Consider the following 21,475-nt stretch of genomic DNA (forward strand, 5'->3'; position numbering starts at 1 on the left):
GGGGTTGGAAGAGGCAAGACAGCGCAGGGTTGTCTCCAACTCCTGGTTCACTCTCTCAGTCTGGCCGTTAGATTGGGGGTGGAAGTCAGACAAGAGGCTGGCTGTGGCTCCTACAAGGGAGCAGAAAGCCTTCCGAAAGCGGGAAGTGAACTGTGGTCCACGATCAGACACTACGGCTTGAGGAAATCTATGGAGCCTGAAGACATGTTGAACCATGAGTGTGGCAGTCTCCCAAGCCGATGAGAGCTTGGGGAGGGCAATGAAGTGGGCAGCCTTGGAAAGTCGATCCACAATGACCAAAATGGTGGTGTTTCCATTAGATGCGGGCAGACCAATGATGAAATCTACTGAGAGGTGGAGCAGGGGCAGTGGGGCACAGGCACTGGACATAACAGACCCGCTGGACACTGTCGTGATGTCCTGTTCCGAGCACAGGTGGGACAGGCAGATACAAAGTCGTGCACATCCTGGGACACAGGTGGCCACCAAAATTGTCTCTTTATAAGCTCCTGACTCCGCTGGATGTCCAGCCAGACAGGAGGAGTGACCCCATTCGAACACTTCGGAACACACTGCAGCAGGGACAAACAGCCGGTTGGGAGGTCCCCTATCCAAGCCTGGATCAGATTGTCGGGTGGTCCTCACCTCTGCCTCTATTCCCCAGATCACCGGAGCAGCGATAGACGAGCGAGGAAGAACGGGCTCTGGATTGGCAATGTCCTCAGATCCGTTGAACTGCCGGGAGAGAGTGTCAGCCTTTGTGTTCTTGTTGTCGGGATGATAAGTGAGGATGAAATTGAACCTTGATGAGAGTTGAGTCTCTGAGCATCCTGAATATAGGAGAGGTTCTTGTGATCTGTCCAGACCAAGAATGGATGCTCTGCCCCCTCCAGCCAGTGTCGCCATTCCTCCAGAGCCTCCTGGATGGCCAGAAGCTCCCGGTTCCCAACGTCGGCCGGAGTCAAACGACGGGAAAGAAAGGCACAGGGGTGCAGCCGGCTATCCGCAGTCGAGCGCTGAGAGAGGGCAGCTCCAGTGCCAACATCGGATGCATCCACCTCGACAGTGATTGGCTGAGATGGGTCTGGGTGTTGCAGCAGCGGGGCGGTGGTGAAACGTCGCTTTAGCTCGGAAAACGCTCGGTCGGCATCGTCCGTCCAGTGGAATCCTGCCGAGGTCTTCCTGGTGAGTGCGTTAACTGGAGCCGCGACGGAGCTGAAATTCCGGATGAAGGAGCTCCGTACCTGTTTGACCGTAGACGGTTTGGGCCACTCTGTAACTAGGGTCCATTTGAACACTGGCTGGGGTAAGTATACAGCCCAGAAACGACACCTGCTCTTTATGGAATTCACATTCTTCAGTCTTGGCGTACAGGTCATTTTCAAGAAGGCGTCTGAGCACTCTCCGGACATGCTCCTGATGACAGCGGGAATAGATGACGATGCACAAACTAGTTCAACATGTCCCTGAGCACATTGTTAACCAAGGCCTGGAATACTGGACGCTTGGAATATGGGAAACGACGCCTAGACTGTGGCTAAAAAGAACATCTAATTATTAAATGAATATTGCTAGTCTTCAAAGTCAGTTGACTTGACAGTCCAATTTCTCAGGCAAGGCCGATGCAAACAGGCAGCGAAATATTGCTGTGCTCTGTCCAAGTCTCGACAAGCACTATGACGACAAGTATTGAGTTAAATACTATCATGATTAAATATTAATTAGCTCACGTGCACATTCACAAGCACAATTGCCTTATCTACTGTGCTGATGAATCGGTGGTTGTGACAAGTGTAACAACTTAACTAACATCTGTAATCGTGGTCACATCACTGCACGTACTGACTGCTGAATCAATTTCTAAAACAATCAGGAACGGTATATGGTCAGGCAGCAGCAGTACATAAAACAAATGCACTATCCTGAACATGACTTGGAAACCAAACTCTGAAAATTTGTTAGTCATTCCCTGGCCAGTATGCTGTGGAGAGTCTACACCTCCCTCCCTGTGCTTGCCACTTATTCGGACACAGCATTGGACACACCCAGAGTCCCAGAGGACTAGCAAATAGTTCATAAACAAGGTGATATCTGTGTCAAATATGGATCAGCATACTAATAAACAATCCAATCTATTGTCGATAAAGTATATTGGGTGTCACAGTAATGTAGTAGTTAGTGCGCCACTATTAAACTCAGGGCGTTCCGAAGTTCAATTCTGGCGCTGTTCTGTTAAGCAATGCACAGGTTTTCCCCGAGTGCTGGGATTTCCTCCCACAGTCCAAAGGTGTAGGTTAATTGGTCATTGTAAATCTTCCCGTGTTTAAGTTAGGGGTAATCGGATTTTTCAGGGGTCGTGTGGTTTGAAGGGCCAGGAGGGCAGTCTTTGCGCTGTATTGCCAAGTAAAATAAATAAAGTTGACAGCAGTGAGAGTACCCTGCTAAGTATCAGGGTACAGACAGAAATTCTGTACCCTGGGTACAGGGTAAAGTCAGGGGACTTCCGGTAAGATGGTGATTGTTTAGTCGCTCCGAACTTTTGCTCCGTTATACTTCCTATCTTTGCACTATGTGTCTCCCTTTTTAAACCTTAGTTAGTTATTTTACTACCGTAGATTCCGGATTTTAAGCCGCTACTTTTTTCCCACATTTTGAACAGCTTTGAACTTTGCGGCCAATAATCCGAAGCGGCTAATGCATGATTTTTTTCATGCCGCCTCGTAAACATTTTGCCTCGTAACAGTAGACCAATAAAATTGATGAGTAGTTCACAGAGGTCCAATGAAATTGTACGATAAATCAAGCGCACTTTCACAATTAAATTATTGTAAATCAGTCATTTGTACTCACCCTCATCAACATGGAAAACACTCGAAGCATTGTGCTGCCTACTTAGTTTAAATTATATTTGTTTTCTGTACTACATCGCGGGATGCTATGACGTCACACCCGGTTTCGCGGTGTCTTGTGGGAAAATGCCGGTTTGCGATGAAACGGGACGGAGGGAGGGAGCGCATGAAGCGAGCGGCTTTGGATCTGAGCGAACTCTGCTTTTAAGTTAAAGGTATCAATAACTTTTCCTGGTAGGCTGCAATATATATATTTTTTTACCAGTCGTTAGGAGATATTGGAATGTTGTTCAGTAAAGAAGTATACGCAACGTATATTTAAAAGTAGCCGCGTACGGGCACGGTTCGAAAAAAAGCATTTGCAATATGTATTTGTTTTTGTTACCATATGGATTTAATTAAAAGTTAAAAAAATCCTCACGTGTAATATCTTTCTGTGTAAATATCTCATATTACAACGTGGGACACCTGCGGCCTAAAATCCGATGCGGCCTTTACAATTAAAAAAATGATTTTATTTCTAAAATTAGAGCCAGCGGCTTAAAATCAGGTGCGCTCTGTAGTCCGGAATCTACGGTAGTTCTCTTTTACCTGCCTGCGAACACATCTATCTCATAATGGCTACCTAAAGTACTAAAACCGGGAAAAAGGAAACTTCCACGGCTCTGTCGGCTGAGATTCTCACTATTTTGGAACAACATCGACAAGATACTTTAACGGATTTTAAAACTGAATTTAGAACTTCTTTCAACCAGCTGGATTCCAAATTGGATCAGATTAATGCCAGAGTGGATGAACATGCTGAACATTTATCTCGCATTGACTTAACTTCTGAAGATTTAAAATGCCGTGTTCAACATCTCGAAACTTTCTGCTCCAACCTAGCGGAGAAGAACAGTAAACTTTCTTCCAAAATGGTGGATCTTGAAAATCGGAGCAGACATTGCAATCTACGAATTCTTGGTTTGCCAGAGGCCACCGAAAAGGGCTCTTCCGTTGAATTTTTTTCATCTTTTCTCTGTGAGATTTTCGGGAAAGAATTTCTTCCAACTCCACCTGAGCTTGAAAGGGCTCACAGGATTTATGTTCCGCGTGCAATTTTGGGTTCCCGTCCACGGCCAGTTATTTTATGCTTCCATCGATACCAGGTGAAAAACCGTTTGATTATGGAGGCATGCCGCAGAGGTACTTTTGCTTTTCAAAATACGGTCATTCATTTTGTGGAGGATTATGCCCCCCAGGTTCTGAAGATGCGTGCTGAGTTTAAAGGTGTATTGAAAGTGCTTTTTGATCGTGGATTCAGACCCTCTCTCCGAAATCTAGCCGATCTTCGAATTATGCTTACTACTGGAGAATATAAGTGGTTTAAATCAGTGAAGGAGGCTGAGGTGTTTGTTGGAAGTCTTCCAGCCATCTTGTCTTCTTCGGAACCGGTCTGACCTTCTAAAATGGTTGATAAGTACTTCTCGAAGTAAAGTTATTTTTTCCGAACTCAGACTTTACTTGAATAATTCAGACATTAACTATTGAAATTCTAAGGGCTGTAGTTAATTTCTCCCTGGACTCGGTGCGTTTTTTCTAAATAGATGATTTAAGTTTAATGTTTCCCTGCGGACTTTTAGATTTTACTCGTGTAATCTATTTTACTTCTGTATAACTTTATCTATAGAGAACTACAATTGATTTTAACTTGTGTTGGAGGTTTGGAGTTTTTATTGAAGGCCTCCCTGTTGGTTAATTTATAGTTTAAGTTTTGCTTTTTTTTCCTGTAAACGGTTGATAAGTACTCTCTTTAAATTTATAATTTCCCCCTTTCCCCCCCTTTTTTTCCCTTTTAATCTTTCATAATTTTTCACGGGTAGGTTAGTTTTAGTTTTCTTTTCTGATTTTTTTTGTATTAAGTTTTATACTTTTTCTGTTGAAGTTGTTCCTATTTGTAATTCTGTTTTCTAGTGCATAAATTAGCTATTATTTGCTACATTATCTATACGGAACTTTTGTTAACGATACGGAACTGGAAGTCATTTTTGGGTTAATTTTTTTTGTAGAGCTAGCTGCTTTTTCGGGAAGCCGTCTAGTTTTGGGTTGCGAGGGTGGGGTGGATTCTCCAGTTCCAACACTACTCACTGTTTCTTTTGTTTTCCCTTGTTATTCAGGACATGTCTCTGTTTTGATTCTACTGATTTATGTTTACATTTTTGCTCCCAGACTGTTACTGTACTGCTTGATTTTTTATATGCCTGCTACCTTCTATGCACTAACAATTGATAATGGTTAATACACTTAAATTTGTGAGCTGGAATGTAAAGGAATTGAATCATCCTGTTAAAAGAAGGAAGGTCTTCTCTCATATTAAACAACTCAAATCTGACATTGCTTTCCTTCAAGAAACTCATATTCGTAGTTTTGATAATTCTCGGCTTCTGTCAAAGTGGGCGGGTCAGCATTTTCATTCATCCTTTGCCGCCAAAGCCAGGGGGGGTTTCCATCCTTATTAATTCAAATATTCCTTTTGAACTCCATAATAAGATATCTGATACAAATGGCCGTTTTATTATTGTTTCTGGTAAATTATATAATACTAAAGTTGTACTAGCAAACCTGTATGCTCCCAATTTTGATGATGTTAATTTTTTTGAACGTTTTTTCTCCTCACTACCAGATTTAAACTCATATTCTCTTATACTGAGTGGCGATTTTAATTGTTGGTTAGATCCTAATTTGGATCGATCGTCCTCTGTTACTAGATCACCTACTAAATCTGCCTTAGCTATTCACTCTTTTCTTTCTAATTATGGTATCTCAGATATATGGCGTTTCCTTCATCCTACTGAGAGAGATTATTCTTTTTTTTCACATGTTCACCATACCTTTACTAGAATTGACTATTTTTTACTTGATAATCAACTTATTCCATTTGTCTATTCTTGTGATTATCAGAGTATACTGATTTCTGACCATGCCCCAATTACTTTGTCTTTAAATTTTCCTGGTCTCCCTCAGAGGAATAAACACTGGCATCTTGACTCGACTTTATTATCGGATGATGATTTTCTAAAATTTATTAAGGATCAGATAACTTTTTATTTTAACACCAATACGTCATTTGAAATGTCATCCCAGATTGTCTGGGATGCCATGAAAGCATATTTGAGGGGTCAAATAATCTTCTATACAGCAAATCTTAATAGAAAGTCCTGTACAGATCGATTAGACCTCATTAATCAGATTAAAGAATTAGATCAACTGTATGCTCAAACTAAGAATCCTGAATTATACAAGAAGCGTGTAGAACTTCAAATTAAATTTAATCTTCTGTCTACTCAACCTGTTGAACGCCAACTTCTTGAAAGTAAGAGTCGCTTTTATATTCATGGTGACAAATCTGGTAAATTTCTAGTTAATCAGCTGAGGCGTTCTAAAGCTAAACAACATATTACAAAGATCCGGAAGGAAAATGGAGATTTTACATCGGATCACTTAGAAATCAATGACGTATTTAAAAATTTTTACTCTCGACTTTATTCCTCTGAATCTCTGAATGAGAATATTTCTGTTGATCTTTTTTTAAATAATCTGAATATTCTTTCGCTTTCATCTGATTTTAAAGCCAAACTTAATGCGCCTATATCATCAGAAGAAATATCTTTTGCAATTTCTGCATTGTCTTCAGGGAAATCTCCTGGACCTGATGGGTTCCCCGTAGAATTTTATAAATCATTCTCTTCACTTCTTTCTCCTCAGTTACTCTCAGTACTATCTGACTCGTTTAATTATGGTAAATTGCCACCCTCTTTTAATGAGGCATCTATTATTCTTTTATTAAAAAAGGGTAAAGACCCAACAGAGTGTTCCTCGTACAGGCCGATTTCTTTCCTTAATGTTGATGTTAAAATCTTGGCCAAAGTTTTGGCTTATAGATTAGAAACTGTTATTCCCTCTATTATTTCTGATGATCAAACTGGTTTTATTAAAAACCGTCTTCCTTTTTTTAATATTCGGCATTTATTTAACATTTTATATTCACCTTCAACTGGGATTCCTGAATGTGTTATTTCCCTTGATGCGGAGAAAGCATTTGATCGTATAGAGTGGAACCTTTTTGCAGTTTTAGAAAAATTTGACTTCGGTCAAAGTTTTATCTCTTGGATCAAATTGCTGTATCTGTGTCTTACTGCCTCTGTTTTGACTAATTTTCAGAAATCCCAGTTATCTAACCTCAAATGTGGCACCCGTCAAGGATGCCCTTTAAGTCCCTTTCTCTTTGATTTGGCTATAGAACCTCTGACGATAGCATTCCAAAGCTGTCTTGAATTGACCGGGATTTGGAGGGGGGGGGGGGGGGTTTGAGCATAAAGTTTCTCTTTATGCTGATGACTTATTACTTTTTCTTTCAAATCCGTCTACATCCTTACCTCCAATGTTCTCACTTCTCGATCAGTTTAGCCAGTTTTCTGGCTATAAACTTAATTTACGTAAGAGTGAACGTTTCCCAATTAATAAAGAAGCACAAGAATTAGCATTTCGTGACCTCCCTTTTAAAGTAGTTCATAATCAATTTACTTATCTTGGGATTACAGTTACAAGGAAGTTTAAAGATCTTTTTCGTGAAAATTTTGCCAATCTTTTATATACTACAAAACAGAGTCTGTCACAATGGTCACCTCTATCTATGTCCTTGGTAGGTCGTATTAATGTTGTCAAAATGTATGTTCTCCCTAAATTTTTATATTTATTTCAATCAATCCCAATTTTTATTCCTAAAACTTTTTTTGATTCCTTAGACTCTATTATTTTGTCATATCTGTGGAAGAATAAGCGCTCTAGAATTAATAAAGTTTATCTCCAAAAATCTAAAAAAGAGGGTGGCATGGCTTTACCTAACTTTCGTTTATATTATTTGGCAGCCAATATATGTTGTGCTACCTTTTGGTCTTTTTTCCATAGCCAACCCGAGTGCCCTAATTGGGTGGCAATGGAGTTGAGTTCCACTAAAGATTTATCTATTTCTGCACTTCTTGGCTCTGTACTCCCTAGTAGTTTGTCTAGACTAATTGTTAATCCTCTTGTTAGACACACTTTGCGAATATGGGCTCAGTTTAGGAAATTTTATGGTTTCTACGGTTTTTCCTTTTCTAGTCCCATCTTACATAATCACCTTTTTTTACCTACTATGTATGATTCAATATTCCATGATTGGTATAGGAAGGGCATTAGACATTTTGAAGATCTTTTTATCGATAATCGCTTCGCATCTTTTCAACAGCTCTCTGCTAAGTTCAATCTGCCTAATGCCCATTTTTTTAGATATCTCCAAATTAGACACTTTATTAATCCTTTAATTCCTAACTTCCCTGAAATGCCTGAGAAAAATGTTATGGATTTCTTTCTTTCTATTAATCCACTGGGTAAAGGTTTAATATAATTTATTCGTGATAAATTAGCTTTCTTACGGCGTGCCCCTGTGGATAAAATTAGAAAGGCTTGGGAGCATGATTTAAATATCTCTTTATCTGATGAGACTTGGGACTCGATTCTCAAATCGGTTAATTCAACCTCTCTTTGTGCTCGCCATTGCCTTTTACAGTTTAAGACTGTTCATAGAGCCCGTATGTCTAAATCTAAATTATCTCGATTTTACCCTAATATTAGTCCTCTTTGTGATAAATGCAAAAGGGGCGAGGCTTCTCTTATTCATATGTATTGGTCCTGTCCTAGTTTAGAGAAATTTTGGAAAGATGTCTTCATAACTTTATCCTATATTCTGAATCACCACTTATAACCTAACCCTTTAATTGCTTTGTTTGGTTTTTTGGGTGAGACAGATATACGTTTGAGTTCGACTAAGTGTCGAATATTATCTTTTGCTTCTCTCCAGGCTAGACGTTTAATCCTCCTTAGATGGAGAGATGTTGCCCCGCCCACACATGCTCAATGGCTTAATGATATTATGTCCTGCTTAGACCTTGAAAAAATTCATTATTCAGTTCTTAATTCGGATATAAAGTTCCATAAGGTCTGGGGACCTTTTATTGAGTACTTTCATAACCTTCCTCTTAATTAAGGTTTTTTTTCCGGTCCCTTGCTTTCAGCTCTTTTGTTTTGGTAGTAGGCATTATTATCTTCTGTTTTCAAGTGTATTTACAGTTTTGGGGGTTTGAATGTCCTGATTTATATTCTCTATATTGTGTTGTGGTTGGTCTGGAGTTTTTTTTGTTGTGGGGCTTGGGGAGGATACTAACTTTACATGACTTCAATTTGGGTGCTTTCTCAATTATCTTTTTTGTATTATATTATTATTGTATGTTTATTTTTGCACTGTATTAATTTTCTTCATTTTGGTTTGGGGTTTTTTCCTATTTGTAGTGTTGTAGAAAATGCATAAAAAAAAGAAATTCAGCAGACATATGGTTAACATTAGCACATGACTAATTAAAAGCATAGTAGAATGTGTTATTTGCATAAGGTCAAGTAGTTCTGGGAGAAAGATTCCATCTGAATAAAGTACTAGCCTTTAACCAGAAAGAAACATTATACTGAAGCATTATCAAACAGAATTTAACACAGACAATAGGAGTTTCTAGTACACAAGGCAAAATCTTGGACAAGAGTAATAGGTTTTAATTGGCATTAAAGGAAGAAAGAGAGCTTGCAAGTGGGATTTTCAGAGAGTAAGTCTTTGTCGGCTGAACCCTCTTTGCAGGTGACGCACTGGAAGAGGGGTTGTAAAATGTCCCAACAATATGAAAGCAACACGCCAATGCAAGTCATTTCTATATTTGTTGTCAAAGAAAGTGCCCTGCTTGCAGCATGGCAGAGTTACAAATGCAATACAAATTATGGGAAAAGGTAATAACTCAAAAAAAACGAGCTGTTCTGAAAATAAGGTAAATGCTGCATCTTCAATATAGGGAAAGAAAAAAAGTGTCAGAATTCCCCGCTCTGCTTCAAGTAACCAAGGTAGCATTACGGGCAAGTACCTGTTATATAGCGTGCTAATGATCTGTCACAGCAACTACGTTCAGGCTCTCCCCACGACACCATCAGTACACGGAATACGTAGCGCGAGGCCGGTCGCAGGTCAGTCACAATCTGACAACGAAACACAGCAGCACGTCACTTTTCACCAGCAACTGGGAAAGTACAGCAAAATGATGTCGTCGGAACTTAGTTCACGTAATAAAGTTAAACATGACTCACTACTGAACATAATCTATGTAATGCTGGAACAGTTATACCACTCTTGAGCAACTTCGCTACCAGATTCATGTTCAGTTAAAGTGTAGTAAGAGCTGTTTTTGACACAGAATCACGGACTGAACTTCTGCAACAGCTAGGTAAACTCCAAGTAATTCAGGTCCCATGGAAATACACTTCATTACCAATCATCTACGTTCCTCACTACCTCTCCCTTACTTTGGTGAGCTCTCTTCCTAAGTGTAGAACATTTGGGTGTAAAGATGTCACAAGAGTGTGTGAACCATGTGTGGAATAACGACATGAGTAGATGTTACTAGTCTTCAATGGAGTTCAGAAAGATTCTGAAAACCCTTCTCAGCACTCCCCAACACCCTGGGAGTGCCTGCATAAACCACCTCCAACACACGACACCACTCTTGGACCTGAAGATTGCACTGAACAGCTGTTCTCTGTTAAGGAAATGTATGTGAACTCCTTCCCCTGCTTCATTTGCTCCACTTGCCCACATCCTTGCCCCTCGCTGAGGACCCAACTCAGACAGCTCGTCTATAGGGAGGTGCTCCCTAGCCTTATCTCAATCCCAAAGCATATCCATGCTTGCATCTGGCCCAAATTGCTCCTCCTACAGGTCAGCCAATCAAACTACATACCACCATCTTAATAATTAAAAAAAACAGAATTTACCCACGTGCCCACCAAAACCAAGTCAACCACCAATCCTCATAAACCAATCCCTGGAAAGACAGCCCCACTGCCACCTCTTTACACTTTGATCAGCCTCAACGTCGTCACTTCCCTCCTGATTCCTCTTCTTCCTCCTCCATCTGGACACTGCCTCGGATATTGGGTTTTCTCTTTGCAATACTGAAATGTAGGAAGAAAGCTTTTGTCTGAACAGCCTGCTCTGCACAACACTGTGGCTTAAGTATTGTGCTACCTAGTGTCCCTGTGGTGAATTCATGAACTAAACTTGTATTGGTTCTCAGCCAACCAGTATGTCTTTAGAACTGCTGACTGGGTTTTAAGCAGTAGTTCAGAGGCAGCAGTACCAGCCATTTATATGTTTTTTAATATTTCTTCCAAGGCAATAATTAACATCTAGTTAGAAATCATTACTTCATTGCTGCAGTTTCCTTTATGTGAACTCCTCGTTAGTGGCAACTGGTCAGTTAAGGTAAACACTGATCTGGTCACCAACTGTAAATAAAGAGATTTTCTGAAAAAGAACTGTTAAAGCTAACAACTGAAAGTGAAAAGGGTGCTTTGTGGGGTAACACTATTTATCTAAATATCCAAATTCCTGCAATCATTCCTAATAAATTAAAGCGTTATCTGAAAAAGCGTGGCTTTGATAAGAACACATCCTCAGGGTAGAAATCTGACAGAGTGAATCATCAGATGTTTACAGGAACTGGTCCAGTTCTCACTCCATTGATAGCTTGGAATGTAAAACAGAGTTTCTGTACAAGGCTTAGCCTACCACAGCCACACCAATCCACCCTGATAAATCAGATTCAAATTCAGATTAAAGAGCCAAACCTCACCCCTTGAGTCAAAACATCACCTCCTCAAAAATTACTGAGTTACCATTGAGGTTGTTAAGGCACTTGTGAATGGAATATCTTGAATTGTTTTCCATTTTGACTTCCGATTCTTTGGGTTGTGATGGTACATTTCCACAAGGTACTTCTTGAAGACCACAGCATGTGGCCTGCTCCAGCTCAGCACCACTGCCGTGGGCCCCAGTGGATACAGTCGGAGCTTCTTCACTCCTGGTGGGCCTGCGGAAGGGAAGGCAGGTTTGACATTAGTAAACACAATGTACACTGCAGATGCTGTGGTCAAATCAACACGCCCAACACGCTGGAGGAACTCAGCAGGTCGGGCCGCATCCGCGGAAACGAACAGTCAGCACTCAGGTCTCAGCCCGAAACATTGACTGCTCGTTTCCACGGATGCTGCCCGACCTGCTGAGTTCCTCCAGCATGTTGTGCGTGTAGGTTTGACATTAGGATCTGTGCATCTTTAAGAGATCGTCCTCATGGAGGGCACTGCTAATCATCATGGCTGTCCAAACAGAATGTGACCACTTGACCCAGGTTTAATTGTGTGTTACTCATGTCAAGAATTAGCTTCACAATGGGCTGGCCATTTAAGCACTGGGGCTCTGCATTTGAATTAAACACAAGAAATCCTGCTAATTTAGGACCTATTAAGCAACACACACAAAATGCTGGAGGAACCCAGCAAGCCTGGGACCATCTATGGAGGGAAGGGTCCTAATGAACGGTCTTGACCTGAAACATTGACTGTTTATTCCCCACCGCATATGAGGCCTGGCCTGCTGAATTCCTCAAGTGTTTTTTGTGAGGTACTTTAGCTAGTGGGTGTCAGGATGGAGAGAAATCTTGACCAAAGGAGTGTAAGGCACTAGTTTCCTCTGCTAGCCTGCAGATCACCCTTGGGGAAGGTATAGCACCTGCTTAGGCCCCTCTCTCCCTCCCACCAGTGAGGGTCACATGAAGCCATAGGAGCAGGTAGTGGATGGTCATATGAGCATCTGGTACAAGAGCAAATTACTTCTGTAGGAAAATTAGTCTAGAACAATTGAACAATCATGGTCAATAGACACCGCACATAATGGTGATGACTTTAGCCGGAGCTTGGTCACCAACCTTGGCCCAACTTGAACCAACTCCATGTGTTCAGGGCACGTATGAAAGTAAAGTCAAGTCTTTGGACTTGTGTCAAGATTGGATCAGCCACAGTTGAGAACTAGGATGAGGTTTTAATTTTACACACATGCAGATGGCCTTGTAAAGCAGATGAATGAAATAAATGACACTGAGAAACCGCAACTTCTCCTACATTGGATTAGGGAACAGTAATTTGAGGTGGAGAGAAATGGAGGCAAGGCAGTGTAGCACAGAGGTTAGTGTAACACTATTACAGAACCAGCTGTAAGTCTGGGTTCAACTCCTGCCGCTATCTATGTTGAGGTTGTATGTTCTCCCACAGCTGCATGGTTTCCTCCCACGTTCCACAGGTTAGCGTTAGCCAGCTGTGGGCCTGATACGTCGGCACCAGAAGCGTGGTGTCCCTTGCACGATCCTCACTGATTTGATCCATTTTACTGTGTGCGCCGATGTACACATAACAAATACAGCAAATCTAATTTAACCATATACAACCCTGGGATTGATTTCATTTTCTTGCAGACATACACAATAAATCCAAGAAACACCACAGAATGGAACAAAGACCGCACACAGTAGGACAGACACACAACTACTGTGCAAAAGACAACAAATAATTTCCAATACCTAAAGACTTCATGCCACATCTGGATATATAATGGGCTGTTTTAAGACTCTGTCTACCAGCTACAGACTTAGTACAAAAGAGGCCATTCATCCATAGTCTCTATGCTGACTTCAAACTTCAAAACCCTCCTTTATATCCCTGCAATCCAGAATATTTACTTTCTCTCACCTGCTTCGATTCTTCTGCTATCTAACTAAAGTCTGCAGTGACCAACTTACCCAGATGTCAGAAGGAACCGGAGCACCTGAAGGAATGAAATGCAGTCACAAGAAAAATGTGTAAATTCCACACGGACTGCATCCAAAGTCAGGATTGAACTTGGGGCACTCAAACTGTAAGCCCGTCCTGCCAGAGCACTACACCGTTATTGTAGATTCATTTGCTGTTGTAAGTACAGGGGAAGTCACTGTGAATATGGATACACCACCCAGTGAGGAGGAGGCAATGAATAAATATTTGAAGTAGTTACACAGAAACCTAGGCATAGAGCTGAGTGGGACTACTCTTGTGTCTTCCTCAAACAGCTGGGACCAGTGTGAAGAGGAACTTCCTTCTGCGTTTTCACTCTCATCCCCGAACACACCATAAAAAAGGACCTTTAAGTGCGTCACACTTGAATCATTTTGAGGAGACTCCGATTCGACCTTAACAGAGAATTAGGGATGAAAAAGTTACAATTTCTCAAATACTCACTCAAGCTGAACGTAACCGGGGGAGACGGAGGGCCTACTGATGGACCATTCTTCAGATAGACCACCACCTGATAATGTGCTCCAGGCATAAGGTTTTCAATGATGTTACCACTCAGGTTTACCTGTTAAAACAAAGCAGTGGATGCTTTTCTACTTTGAGTGGTATTGTAGCATATTTGCTTATTCACTCCGAATCCCACCCAAACCAATGCTTCAGACTTTGCATAACTTTACATCGTAATCTTTACAGAATGAGCCAAACTACTTTACTCAAACAACACTTAGTATTACAGCACTTTAAAATATACAGTAACGTGGAAAAGTCTTAGGTTCATATATATATAAATAAATAAAACTAGGGTGCCCAAGGCTTTTACACAGTACCATAGAAGTTTTATTTATTACACTGTTTTGCTGCCACAAAAAAAACCCCAACAAATTTGATGATGTGTGGGTGATGATAAACCTGATTCCGAAATCGGTCTCTATTGTGGGCTGAGAGTGGGAAGAGGGCAAGGAGAGAGGAAATCGTGGTTGGGAAAAGGGGAAGGGAGAGCAGAGAGAGTGGGAAGCACCAGAGAGACATTTTGTAGTGATCAAGAAACCAATTGATTGGAATCAATGACCTTGCCTGGGGTCTCACAGCTGGGTGTGTCTGCATTCAAGTGCAACATCCCCCCCCCGCCACCTGTCCCATACCCCTCACCCCCCCACAGTGTTCACCCTCACCATTCCCAACATCCTTTGCTCCCGCCAGATTCACAAACTCTCTCTCTGCTCCACATTAACAAATACAGCACTGTGCAAAAGTCTTAGGCACCTTAACCATATACTGCCTAAGACTATTGCACAGTACTGTAATCTTATAATGTATTTTATTAGAACCCCCTCTCAAATTTCCTTTAGTTTTTTGCAAAATGCATTAATATTCCATAGTAAGAAACAGAAAAAGTTGGGAAACCTTAACAGGCCAGGTAGCATCTGTGGAAAGAAAAGCATTTAATATTTCTGTCCATGACCATTCACCAAGAACTGGGAAAAAAAAGAGAAACAAGTCAGTTTTCTGCAGAACAGAAGACAAGTAGAGAAGAGTAATGTCTGTGTCAGGGAGCAGTGAAGTGACTTAACAGAGGCCTGTACCAACACGGTGAGCCTCTTGATTTGTGTGATGTCATCGTAATGGCAAAATTGTGTGACCTGCCTGGCAATCCAGAATCAAACTAGCAGGGTAAGGAGAACGGAGCCAACATGAAACATCAAGAGGAGAATGGAAAAGGCTGGAAGCTCTCAGATTAGGCAACATCTGTGGAAAGAGGAAGTCAATGAGGAAACTTTCATCAGCGCCGAGAAAGTGAAACTCAGGTTAGTTGAGGGAGTAGTGGAGGGGAGGAAGGGAGTGGGCATAACACAGGAAATTACTCTGCTAACTGAAGGCACGTGGCAGATGAGATCAGATTAGCCTACCATGGCTGGGTAATTTACAGCTGATGTGGTTCCAGCTCTTGTCCAGCAAGACAGTCTATACACAGGGAGGAAAAGTAAGGAGAAGGGCAGGTAAACATAGTTCTTACATCAACCAATCAGAATCACGTTTATCCTCACTGACATGCTGTGAGTTCTGTTGTTTTCTGGCAGCAGTGCAGTACAATACATACAAAAGACTATTACTATAGTTACAAATAAATAGTGACCAAGACAAATAATGAGGTTGTGTTAATGGTTTCATGGACACAGGCCAGAAACCTGATGACAGAAGGGAAGAAGTTGTTTTAAAAATGTTGAGTGTGAGTCTTCAAGCTCCTGTACATTCACCCCTACAATGTAAACTTGAAGAGGGCAGGTCTCGGATGTCAAGGGTCATGAACGATGGATGCTGCCTTCTGGAGGCGCCACCTCTTGACAATGCGATTGATAGTGGAGAAGGAACCAGCCGTGTCTGAAGCCTCTGGTAATCCTGTGCTTTGGAGCCTTCGTACCAGGTTGTGATGCAACCAGTCAGATGCTCTTCACCATATACAGGTAGAAATTTTCAGGTCTCAGGTCTTCTCCGTGATTACAACGCATTGGGCCCAGGACAGATCCTGAGCTGTTGACTTACAGGAACCTGAAGTTCAGTCTTTCCACCACTGACACCTCAGTGAGGACTGGTGTGTGTTCCCTCGTCTTCCCCTTCCTAGAGGTCACAATCAATTCCTTGGTCTTGCTGACATTGAGTGCGAGTTTGTTGCTGGAAGGAAGAGGACATTTGAGAAGTCCTCAAATGGAAAACCTCACCTTAAGAGATGAAGCAGAGGCTGGGGACCAAGAGAAATGGATGGTGTCCTTAAGACCCCACCACTTTTTTTTTTGGTTTTTCTTTACTATTTTAGTCTGGCATTACAGGGAATGATTACATTACATTACTAGATCACGGTGAATCTCTTTCATCAAAAAAGCACCAATATAATTACTGTAAGTACAGCTTCTTGAAAAATTATTTTTGACAAATGTCAGTGTATTGTAAATTTGAAGAATCAGGAACAGTTAGGTGTGTTTATTTCAATTCAGCCATTACTGCTTAACAGAAGGACCAGTCAGCAAACTGGTGAATAGATTCATGCAGAGATCAATACACTGAAAGTACCGGGTTAAAAGCAGCATAATTTATTGTTTATTAATACTGAGGAATATTCCTGTTAATGTGTAAAATTATGTTTTTAAAAGGCAATATCTAGAAGACAAAACAGTCTTCATTTGACATTTCTGCTCCATATAGAAGCAAAACAAAAATGCAGACATTATTTAAATCATAGCTCCAAATTTATAGTTCCAATTTCAAGCCAGTAGGATTTAAACTCGGGGAGTAATCTCGCCACAATTGGGAGAACATCCCAGCTAGAATATTGTGTGCAATTCTATAAAAAAGCGGTGATTGCAAAGGAGAGGATGCAGAAGAGATTTGCCAGGGCATTACCTGAGATAGAACATTTGAATTAGGAGGAGAGACTGGATAAGCTTTGTTTTCCCTGGAAGCAGAGGAGCTAAGAGGGCAGAGGTTTACAAAATTATGAGTTTAGAATACAAGCAATTTTTTCCAAGGAACAGGGGTCTGAGGCTGCTGGGTATAGCTTTAAGATGAGGAATATAAAGGTTTAGAAGGGACTAGAAGAAGAATTTTTTCATCCAGATTGCACTGCCCAAGGGATGGTGGATGCAAACATTCTTAGGCCAATTAAGCAGCAACTGAATGAACATTTGAATCGACAAAGCAATGTATGCTATGGACCTGTGCTGATAATGAGGAAAATGGGTTATGATTATGTTGATACGGTTAAGCATTTACATGATGGGCTGAAGAGCCTGTTGTGTTCTTGCATAATTTTATAACCGCTTATCAATTTTAGATGTATAATGCGAAGAATGAAGCAAGTGCATTTAATAAACTAACAACCTTAGAGAAAACAAACTCCATCCTAAATTGATAGTAAACCAGTGAGAGTGAGGCCTTTCAGCCCATTACATTCCTGCTGCTGTTCCCTTTGGAGCCCAACTGCTTGCTCATAGAGAAGCGATGGAGCAGGTATGGCTGCAGTTGACAAAGACTGTTTAATGGATCCCATGACAGAAGTGGTATTCTTGCATTCATCGTAATAAAATCCCTTGTTTCACAAGAGCTAAGGCTGACAGATCAAAGTGCAATGAAAGCTAACGAAACTCAAATTTCATCAGCTGCCTTTCTCAATGGGCTTTATTGACTCTTCACCTGTCAACAGTCTGTACTTCACAGAGCGTTTTTATTTTAAATATTCCATTACATTAAACAGTGCTTGTTGCATAATGCAGCAGTCCATTAACGGAAAAGTAGCCAGAAGCAGAGTTCACCACTATCTGCATACATGGAGTGCTAATGTGGCCCTTCTTGTGGACGCTGCTCTGATGCACAGAGCTGCTGAAGGCTTTGTGACCTCTGCCAGTGTGCAGTGGAACTGCACTGTGAATAGGTCCTGAGAGACTGAAGAACCAGCTCCTGCATAGGTTAAAATGGTGGGCAGAAGTGGGAACCCGATTCCTCCTGGTCGGTCCTGAGGTCATCCTGACCCAACTCACGGTTTTACATCCTTCACTCCTGGAACTGTGAGCAAACGATACCTTCTCTTGGACCTAGTGTCAGAATCTGGTTTATAATCATTTACACAATGTGGAAGCCTTCTTGTACAGTGCAAAGATGTAAAAATTGAAATATTGTTATGAAATAAATAACAAGAGTAATCCAGTAGTGTCCATGGGTTCATGAACTGTTCAGAATTCTGATGGTAGAGGGAACCATTGAGTGTGGGTCTTCAGGATGCTGTACCTCCTCGCTGATGGTCCTGATGAGAAGAGGGCATGTTCCGGATGGTGGAGATCCTTGGTGGTGGAGGCTGCCTTCTTGAAGATGACCATGATAGCAGGAAGGGTACCAGTGATGGAGATGACTGAGTCTCCAACCCTCTGTAGCCTCTTGTGATCCTGTGCATGGAGCCCCCTTACTAGGCTGTAATGCAACTACTCAGAATGCTCTGCACCGTGCATCTGTAGAAATTTGTAAAGAGTCCTTGGTGACAAACCAAATCTCCTCTAACTCCAAATGAAGTCGAGCCACCAGCACGACTTCTTTGGGATTGCATCAATCTTCAGGGCACAGAGTAGATGGCAATGTTGTTATTTGATCCGAGCTGGTACCAGACTCTGTTCTAGCTTTAGATCCCAGTTGGTGTGCCCTTCATACTTGTCTGGGGACAGACTGTATAGTTGAGATTTCTGAATTCAATACATTGCATCAGCCACTGATCCCAGCTATTCATAGTGAACGAATACAGGTACAGTCACATGGTTACTGATGCTCTAGAAGTGGAATTATTCTCAATGTATATGCATGATACCAGCAAATCATTGCCCTGTTTCAACTAGGACATGATATGAGCTCAGAAGAAAAATGCAAAGATTTAAAATCTCCACAGATTTTCCATGAATGTACTGGAAACAACATTAAACAATATTGAATCTTGACAGAGCAGAGAGAGGACAAAACTTAAGGGAAATTTTCAGTCAGTACAGATGTCAGAGATTTGATAATACCTTTCGTTATTCATATTAAAAACAGGAAAATTTGTATTTTTCCTACATGACATGGACATTGTGTATATGCAAGCATTTATTAATAATTCCAAACTGGCCAAAGTAGGTTAAAATAGATTTCAAAAGGCAATTGGGTTAACCATATTGCTGTGGATTTGAAGGCACAGGTTGGATGGACCAAATATATCAAGCTTCTTTTCCTTCAGTGAGCTGGGCAATAATCTATTGGTTATATAGTCACTATTAATAATGCTCGCTTTTTTATTCCAGACAGTTAATTGCATTTTCAGTAAAAATAAATGTTAAAGCATCTGCATCATTAGGTTTCATGATTCTAATCCATTAATGAAAACTTCAGTCAAGATGGTGCCAGGATATTAACATATTGAAAATAACAAATACTGATACATAATTATTGGGATTATATTGCTAATAGTTAACATACATGGATATACACACAATAGGTACAAGAGAATTAAGTCTCCCAAAATCATACATGATACAAAATATAACATATACAAAGCAAGAAAAATTGGTAATAATAAGAAAAAGAAATTATATACCCCAGAAGCAAAGCTAATCTATCCAAAGCCACCCACTAACTAAAAAAAAGAGAAAAAGAAAAAGAAACATGGGCTGTTTATAATATCTAAGAAAAGAAACAAATCGTAAGTGTCACCAATTCCGATCCTCAGTACATGTATAAAATCAGAAGGAAAAGAAAGAAATAGGTTTGGAAAAAGGTCAAATTACATCATATGAAAATATTGAATAAATGGCCTCCAAGTCATTTAAAATTTAATAGAAGGATCATATAACATAGTTTAAGAGAACCAATGAAATGTGGTAGGGGGATTAGTCTCTTTCCAATTCAACAAGATAGATCTTTTAGCCATTAATGTAAGAAATGCAATTATCCGACGAGCTGAAGGAGTTAAATGAATTGGCTCTATCATTGGTAACCCAAAAATCACAGTAATAGGGTAAGGTTGTAAATCAATACTCAATCCCATTGAAATAATATCAAAGATATCTTTCCAGTATTTTTTCAAAGACGGACATGACCAAAACATATGAGTTAGAGAAGCTGTCTCAGAATGACATCTGTCACGTATAGGATTTATATGGGAATAATAACCAGCTAATTTATCCTTGGACATATGAGCCCTGTGCACAACTTTAAACTGTATCAACAAATGTTTGGAACATATAGACCAATGAATTAACTAATTGAAGAATTTTTTCCCATTTCTCAATAGGTATAGTAAACTTAAGTTCCCTTTCCCAATAATTCTTAATTTTATAAGATACATCTGAAAGTATTTTCATAATTATGTTGTTAATAGTTGCTATTACATCTTTCTGAAAAGGATTTAATTCTAAATTTTTCTCCAAAATATTCATAGAATCCAGATTTGGAAAGGTAGGAAGCACAGTGTTTAAAAAGTTCCTAATCTGTAAATATCTAAAAAAGTGGGATCTAGGCAAATTGTATTTATTAGATAATTGTTCAAAAGACATGAAGCAATTATCCAAAAATAAATCAGAAAATCGTATTATACCTTTAATCTTCCAAGCTAAATAGGTTTGGTCCATAATAGAGGGATGAAAAATAAATTAGATACAATAGGAATTGCTAAAATAAGTTGATTCAACCCAAAGAATTTCTGAAATTGAAACCATATGCATAAAGTGTATTTAACTATCGGATTGTCAATTTGTTTATGCAATTTAGGAAGAGCAAAGGGAAGTGAAGTTCCTAAAATAGAACCCAATGAAAACCCTTGTACAGATTTGGTTTCCAAATTTACCTAGTGAGGACTAGAAGTTATATCCAAGTCCCATAACCAACATTTCATATATCAGATATTGATTGCCCAATAATAAAATCTAAAATTCAGCAATGCCAGTCCACCTTTTTTAGACTTCTGTATGTATCTTTTACCTAACCTGGGATTTTTATTCTGCCATATATATGGAGAAATTTTTGAATCAACATTATCAAAAAAGAATTTCGGAATAAAGATTGGTACCGCTTGAAATATATATAAAAATTTAGGTAAAATAATCATCTTAATAGCATTGATCCGACCTATCAGTGACAGAGACAGTGGTGACCATTTAGTGAACAAATGTTTAGTCTGATCAATTAAAGGTAAGAGATTAGCCTTAAATAAATCCTTATGTTTTTTTGTAATTTTAACCCCTAAGTATATAAAGTGATCAGTAACCAATCTAAACGGTAAACTTCCATAAATAGGAACCTGGATATTTAGGGGAAACAGTTCACTCTTATTAAGGTTCAGTTTGTAA

General features: G+C 40.1%; 1 protein-coding gene across 2 annotated transcripts in view; it reads right to left on the reverse strand.

Moving 5' to 3' along the window:
- The window catches only part of ptpro (protein tyrosine phosphatase receptor type O), a 169,101-nt gene that overhangs the window by 68,284 nt on the left and 79,342 nt on the right, over positions 1–21,475 (reverse strand). For both annotated transcript variants that reach the window (XM_073066200.1, XM_073066202.1), the window contains exons 8-10: positions 14,067–14,187; positions 11,637–11,830; positions 9,830–9,941 (exon numbers count right to left, since the gene is read on the reverse strand). In XM_073066200.1, the coding sequence (XP_072922301.1) occupies positions 9,830–9,941; positions 11,637–11,830; positions 14,067–14,187 (427 nt within the window). The remainder of the gene's footprint in view (positions 1–9,829; positions 9,942–11,636; positions 11,831–14,066; positions 14,188–21,475) is intronic.

The sequence above is a fragment of the Hemitrygon akajei genome, chromosome 14 (assembly GCF_048418815.1).
Source record: "Hemitrygon akajei chromosome 14, sHemAka1.3, whole genome shotgun sequence".
Lineage (NCBI taxonomy): Eukaryota > Metazoa > Chordata > Chondrichthyes > Myliobatiformes > Dasyatidae > Hemitrygon > Hemitrygon akajei.